The sequence below is a fragment of the Nesoenas mayeri genome (genome assembly GCF_963082525.1).
Source record: "Nesoenas mayeri genome assembly, chromosome: 4".
Lineage (NCBI taxonomy): Eukaryota > Metazoa > Chordata > Aves > Columbiformes > Columbidae > Nesoenas > Nesoenas mayeri.
The window spans coordinates 67639530-67646925 of NC_137540.1; the positions used below are offsets into that span (position 1 = coordinate 67639530).

Genomic DNA, 7396 nt, shown 5'->3' on the forward strand with positions numbered 1-7396 from the left:
AAAACCCCACCACATAACTCCATTTTTAACTTGAACAGCATATCTTTTCAAGTAGTACTTGCTTTGGAAATAAATATTATAACTTTGAAGCAGTTACAGTTAAACTTCTGATCAAAACAAAGTAACCATGATAGTAACCCAGAAAATATATTAGCAAGGAAAGATGTGTTAGTGAACCCCACAGTATTGCTTACTTGTCTTCTCTCTTCCACATTTTACAATGTTTTCAGTAGCTTAAGTCATGAAGGTTACAAAGCAGTTAATGCATTTTTTAGTTTAAAATTAAAAAAAAGTATCTGCAATACCACTGTCCAGTGAATCTCAGACAATGAGATTATCTACTTTTGTTTCGTCTAATATCTACAAATAGGATGTTTATAAATTCACACTCTTCATGAGGACAAACAATAATGTGCTCAGGATAGAAATCTTATAACAAATGTGAAGCAGAAAAATCAATATCCACAATTTTAAAAGGCTTTTTCATTACTTTTTTAATAGATTTGTCACATTCACTTGTTATAAACCTAGTACTCAAATACTAGTTATTAAGCTCAGGCTGTAAAACCTCTTGTGATCATGAATGTTATAGTTGCCTCCACAATATGAAAACATACTTTCTTTTTTTTAAATAAGGAAAGGTGAGAAGTCAATGCCTAGGCTTCTGTCCCCATGGAGAGAAAACTCAAAGACTACACTGACTGTTATGAAGCTTTCCAGTGGAAAAACGAGTATTTTCCCAGTAAAACTTAAAACAATAATGGGTAGACGTATTTTTGGCCAAGCGCTAGCCCAAAAACAGAGAGTGAGGGTTGAACAAAATCAAATGTATTAGATTAATTTAGTCTAGAGGGCAAGGAATGCTTCCCTGTTCAGCAATTTCTCAAGTCCCTTGCCAATCCTAACATCTCCCGGCACTTTCATGTTGCTTTTACTGCTTTTCTTTTGCATAAGCCAAAATCACGCAAAAGGATGCATAGACAAGTGACTTTTCAGTGAATTTCAGCAACACCATTAGGCCTCCCACTACTCAAGGAGACACCCCAAAAAATCTTGTAAGATGCTTCAATAGGAACCTGTTCGCAGGAAGCATGAAGTTCAATACAGGTGCATAGGGCCAGAGATACCGTCCAGTAAATCGCAGTCAGAAGACGGAGAATAGAACAAAAATTTCCCCGATTTGGTTCTCTTCCCATGCACAACCAGCATTTAAAAGGCAATGGTTAAAAAACCAAAAAAAAGAGCAATTGTGAAAGTATGAGTTCAGTAAGTTAAATTCCTTACATTTTAAAGCAAAACAAAAAAACCTCATGCAATCCAGTAACATTTAATCAAATTAGGTGGTTTTCGTTTTCTTCAACTATTCACACTTATATTGAACTTTAAAATGCTCTGTAGCAGTGTGAAAAATTTTTTCCAGCTATTACAAAATCAACCACAATTCTAATTTTAATTCATCATTAAAAGGACTGCAACAGTAAAGCGAAAACAAAGCTCAGAAAAAGTGTAACCTGAAGTCTGAAACACCATACCACCTATTCCTACTCACAAGTAAGACTTCCAAGGTCTGGTTCTGAAAGCACAATTTTAACCAGATATGTTCACTAGAGCTTCCTCACATCTGCTCTTGTGCACGGTACAATGCACAAATTGTTATATCAAGGCGGCTATAAAATCAGGAAAGAGTTTATGCCTTTCTTACCCCCACTAACACTGTACAGTACAGCACATTTTCCTGTATTACATGCTGCGAGCATCGCTGTTTAGCTGCACAGAAGTTCTGCAAGATCAGAACTGCATCCAGGAACCCACATCCTTTCACCGGCATGTAATGAAAGCTCCAAGAAGACAAGACGTAATATGGATGTGCAGAGGCCATCACAAAAAACTCTACCTTTGGTAACCTTTTCTCCCTCCAGTGGCTTCTGCACGTTCCCACTTGTAGGATATATTACCCTTCAGTATTAATGTAAAACACAAAAAAAACCCCACACCTTAATTAAAAAGCAATTAAGGACTGCTTTGCCAAATGAAGCATTAGACTCAGACACTAGCTTGTAAAAAAATGAATGCAATCTCATGTGGTCACGTTATATACTTTATTCCATGACTGGAATGTGCCAGAGGACGCTGTGTAAGATCAGTCCTTACCACTGAAGGTCACAGGAAGCTGAAGACACATAGTTTCCTAGAATGCAGCACCTAACCCATCTGAATTGTTTCTTCCGATAGACAGTCTTACCTCTTCTCTTCACACAAAGCAAAAAGAGGTCTGAATTTCTGAATATTGTTCTCTTATGAAGACGAATTAGTGCTCTAATATGCAAAAATGTAGATTTTCCCTATTTTTGCAGTAATGAAAGTACGGAGGTACATTCATCAATAATAACATCACCTGACTATTTTCATTAAAGATGAGAACATAGTACTACTTCATCTTTATTAATTTGAATAATGTCAAGTGCTTGCAACTCACATTTGTAAATATTTTCAAGGCTTTCCTGAGCTTTTCTCACCAGTTTCAATAGCCTTCAATAATACTGACAAAACTGAAAAGCAAGAGGTTCTGTAGCCTTAATGAGGAGACTAAATGCTAAAGCCATGTAGGAACATTTTAAATGTGTCTTCCAACAAATTTGTTATTAATCAAAGAACAGAATGCCTATTTTATTAGTAAATATACTTAAAAGGGAAAATTAATTGAGATATTTAGTGTTGGAACATATATTCTGGTATTTGCCTAAGTGATACCGTAGGTGAAATATTATCATTTACCCACACACAGAACATCTTTCATCTTGAAGTGTAAAATTTTCTATGAGATTTTCATTAGTATATTCCTCACTTCCATGAAATAAATGTTTCAAACCTTTCAAAAATATATTTTTTTTGTTTTAAATCTCTGAAAAAAAATAAAATCTAACCCCCATTAATCTTCATGGACAACACTGCAGACACAAACTTGTTGCAGAGACCCTCAGGGAATTTCAGCAGCATCCCATGCACCTGGGCCAGTTCCCAAAGGGCACTTGGGACCAACATCCATCAGAATGCATCTGCTCCAGGTCCTGCATATAACGAGGCCTTTTCCTTCATCCATCAGCAAAGAGATCATGAAACACGTATTCTTCAGGATAGCAGACAGAATAATTGATTGTTAGGTGTTTTGGGTCGGCAGTGTTTACAAATTAAGTGTTTCTGTTGGGGAAATTTCTATTTGTTTTCTGAAAAGTGTGAATCACCTTGTATTTGAGATCATTTGAAATGTAACACATTATTGTGGATCTGAAAAACATTGCTGCCTGTAGCAGTCACTTCACCTTAAAAATATACTAGTGTATACCTATTACACACACTAGTTAATTTTTTCAGCACAAAGAGCGTACAAAAGAACATATGTGAAACTTCTTGGATTCAAAGTGCAAGAAAAGCAATTAAAAGTTATTCTTCCACATCAAAACCAAAATATTTCAAAGTTCTGCATTCAGATCCCCAAAAGTTTATGTGTGAGTGTCACATCAGTGCAAAGATTTTGTTTATAACAGTGTGATACAACTAATGAACCTCTACTGTCATCCACTTGAGCAGCGGTTGGCTATTTTTAATCAGGTGAAAAACCCATTTTTTCAAACAGATTTGGATAGTATAATGGACACTTGAATCAATCATATAAGCAACACCTCCTCATGGAAAGACAATGCTTCTTGAAGGCTAATTTGTAGTTTAAGGTTCAGTCTTTCCCTGGAGTCAGCAAATGTTTTAGATACAACTCTGCTACTAATGCTTTTAGTGTAGGACCAATGACCTTCACTTTACTAGAATCCCAGTTATCAACAGACTCTCAAGAGATTAGTTCCCTCAACAGCAAAACACGTATGTGACAAAGGGAACGGTACTTAATTCTGTTGGATACCTCTCCCACACTTTTTTTTGTTAATCTTCTCGCTTTGGTTTACAGAAGCCTAACAGTAGACAAAACAAGTAGATGAAGGAGTAATTTGGAATAAAATTTGAATTACAGCTTACTGGCAGAATGTTAAATTTGTGAACTAACAGTGGACACCATAATCAACACCAATGACTATCCTTTGATGTATGTTCAATGCTACTTGTGTTGAGAAGTTTATTGGAGTGATTTTTTATGATAAGAAAATTCTCATAATGAGTTAAAAGTATAACACAAATTTTTGACTAATGATTAGACTGCATCTCTATAAAAATAATACCACTAAAATAATAATGTGTGCATGCCAGCCTTCTATAAAAAAGGAACCAGACTGAAGATCCAGACTGTTTCCATTCTTTTGCTGCCGGAGGTCAGAAGGAACTGAAGTTACTAGAATGTCATGTCTCCTTTTATTGTAATGCCACTGCAACATTTGGAAACAATGAAGAGAAAAGAAGAAATGTGAGAAAACTCTAAGAGGCAACACTTCCAGCAGAATTACAATTCCAGAGCTGCACTCAATTAAATAGGAATATGCAAAGCCCCTGCAAAGGCGAGAGAACCGTATTATCTCCTTAATCTGAAATTCTGTAAATTGAATAGTACATGTTTAAATTATATTATGCAAATAATACCATAGACTGGTCTGGGGGTTTTTGAGTTTTTTAGGAACGAGTATCAACATATTCTTACCTTCTTATCTTCTTTAGACTTCCTAATACTGTGCGGAGGGCCAAACTTGTTCTGCATGCAAAACATCTTCTTAGACCACTCATTTTTATGAGATTTCAACTGTGGCTGACCAAAGCTGCCATCGACTCTGTATCTGTCAGCTGGAATCTTATTCATCGGTGGGGGCAGAGTTCCGCAGTTAACACTTGACCAGCCGTCTGTAGAATCGGTATAAGACTCCTGGTCGCTCACATTTCCATGCTGCCATTCTTGTAAAACATGCACAGGCAACCACCTTTGATTGCCTGCGCCTGCAGCATTTTTCTTTGACGGGGGTATGGAATTTCGGGACGAAACCAGTGGAACTTCAATACGAGCAGAAGGACCTAGGTGTTTGCTTACATTTTGGGACTTATCATTCTGAATTACTTCCAAAGGAATGTTTCCTTCTTGCTCATGACAGAAGCCATTCCAATGGGAAGTAGGCTGATTTTGTCCCCTTCCTACTGGATTTTCCCATATGCTGTTAGGAATGTGTTTACTCGGATTGGTCCCTAAATCAACCACCAGAACTCTATTATTCTTTTCTTCTTGGTTAAAATTTCCAATTCCACTATCACTGTTACTGCTTGTACTATTATTCTGATGAGCATCCACATCACCATCAAGAAAAGCCCTTGCACGCATTCCCTCAATCAATTCCCCCATATCCCTGTACAGGACAGAAATAAACTGAAGAACAGGTAGAGATGACGTTGGAAACTCCAGACAGCCATTTGTGTCTGGATCTGCTGTGCATTCCAGTCCAAAGCGTCTTGCTATGCCCTGGTGAATTTTATGATGAAATAATTCAGGATCCACCATAAAAACATGGCAAGATGTCCTCAGTGCCCCTTCAGCATCCTGAGCCAAGCTTGCATCATCATTTGTCTGCATTGTAACTAGTCCAAAGAACCTCCTGTCATCCGGACAAACTGCACTGAATGCCAGTTTCTCTGCAGGATATTCTGCCACTACACCTGATTTGTCACTGCAGAGCTGAATACAGTCATGCATTATCTTCATCATCACGAGTGAATGGATTTTTTGTTCAGCTCGCAGACGTCTCATGCATCCACGAATAGCCTGCAAGCTCTCATTTTCCAAATTTGAGGTTGTTGAAGGAAGTTCAATTGAGCCTAGGTAACCTACAATCATGGCAACGTTTAAAATGCTTGCATCTAATCCAAAGTCTTCTGCGCCCTCCAGTCCAATTCTAAAAACTGAATCATCATTCAGGACTTTGGCTATTTCTTCCTTTGACAGTAGGTTTGGATTGCTTACACTTTCATGTCCAGCTTCAAATTTAATAGCAACAGAATCTGAAAATGACCTTTGTTTTGGTGCAGAATGATCTGAGCCACCAGTGCAGAGAGTGGGATTCTCAAAGATCATGTTGAAAATGCCACCAGACTGCATTTCTTCAACAACTTTCTCTGCTCTGTTTATACCCAGAGCTTTAGAGTCAGGTTTGGGCTTCAGCCACCCCTTCCCATCATAAAAACCAACTTCTTCATCACTTGAACATGAATCTATATGACTAATCCCTTCAGCAATGACCATGTGCAGGACTCCAGAACATTTTCCTATCAGTTTCACTACATCTTCATGAGAGGCTTTTTTCACATTGATTTCATTAACTGCAAATATCTGATCTCCTGCTTTCAGTCCAACATAATCTGCAGGGCTTCCTTTCATAACACAACTAAGAACACAAGGAGCTTGTCCAGAAAGGGTAAACCCATAACCTGCTCTTCCTCTTGCAACTTCCACACTTCTTATCCGAGGAGGAGCATGCATGTTGAGTCGACGTTTGACCGTTTCTGCCGGTCTATACATTTTGGTTTTTTTTTTCCCAAAATAGGAAAACTTTTAATTAATCCATTTTTCGGTCAAGTTTCAGAAGTATCACTCCTTCATCTGATGAAGCTCTAAAGAAAGAAAGACAAGACAGACAAGACATTTTAATTATCAACAATACTCCTGTATTTCCTTCACTATTCAGAAATACTCCTAGTAAACTCTACCAAAAACTCTCGCTAGAGAATTAACACAACAATTAAAACAATTTGAAAAGAACAGGTACCACAGTCTTAATACTACTGATGAGAAAGCAGTGGCAAATGCAAATAAGGTGGCTGTCCAAAATGACAAAGTAACTAAATCTTAGAACAGAATCTAAGTCTTCTGATGTGCAGCCAGAGTTTTTATTCTACAGCATGTTACATCTGCCCCAACTCCACCCCATTACCTACTACTCAGTTAACTTCTGGCATTCTGCTTCACTGCAATACCACATTTTACAGCACAGTGAAAATCCCAGATGAAACTCATCTGTCCTTTCCCAACAACATAAAAACAAGAGTTTAAGTGTATCTATTCAGCTATAGCCTACCCCCCTTTATACTCAATGCACATAAGCAGGAATCAAACATATCCACATAAAACAGGTTAGATAAATTACCCATGAGTTGCCTTTATCTCCACTGACTGACTGTGAAGGCAGCTTAATATACGTATCTCAAACTTCAACATTCACGCATACGTTTCAGTTACATATGCAACTACAAATGGACATTTGAATATGCATTGGACCAAAGGGAACCAAAATCAGATTTACGCTGTTACACCAAACAATTAAGCTACTCAAAAATAACTTATTGGAAAGCAAACACTACAAAAAAATGCATTTCAGTCAGTCATTCCAACATCCATGTGGTTTAGGTTAGATAAAACTTC

General features: G+C 37.5%; 1 protein-coding gene across 2 annotated transcripts in view; it reads right to left on the reverse strand.

The window, feature by feature from the left end:
- RGS12 (regulator of G protein signaling 12) overlaps window positions 1–6561 on the reverse strand; it is a gene marked incomplete at its 3' end in the record, with an annotated part of 82677 nt that extends 76116 nt beyond the window's left edge. For both annotated transcript variants that reach the window (XM_080343960.1, XM_080343959.1), the window contains exon 1: window positions 4640–6561. In XM_080343960.1, the coding sequence (XP_080200086.1) occupies window positions 4640–6496 (1857 nt within the window). In that variant the 5' untranslated portion in view covers window positions 6497–6561. The remainder of the gene's footprint in view (window positions 1–4639) is intronic.
- Window positions 6562–7396: the final 835 nt, after the last annotated feature.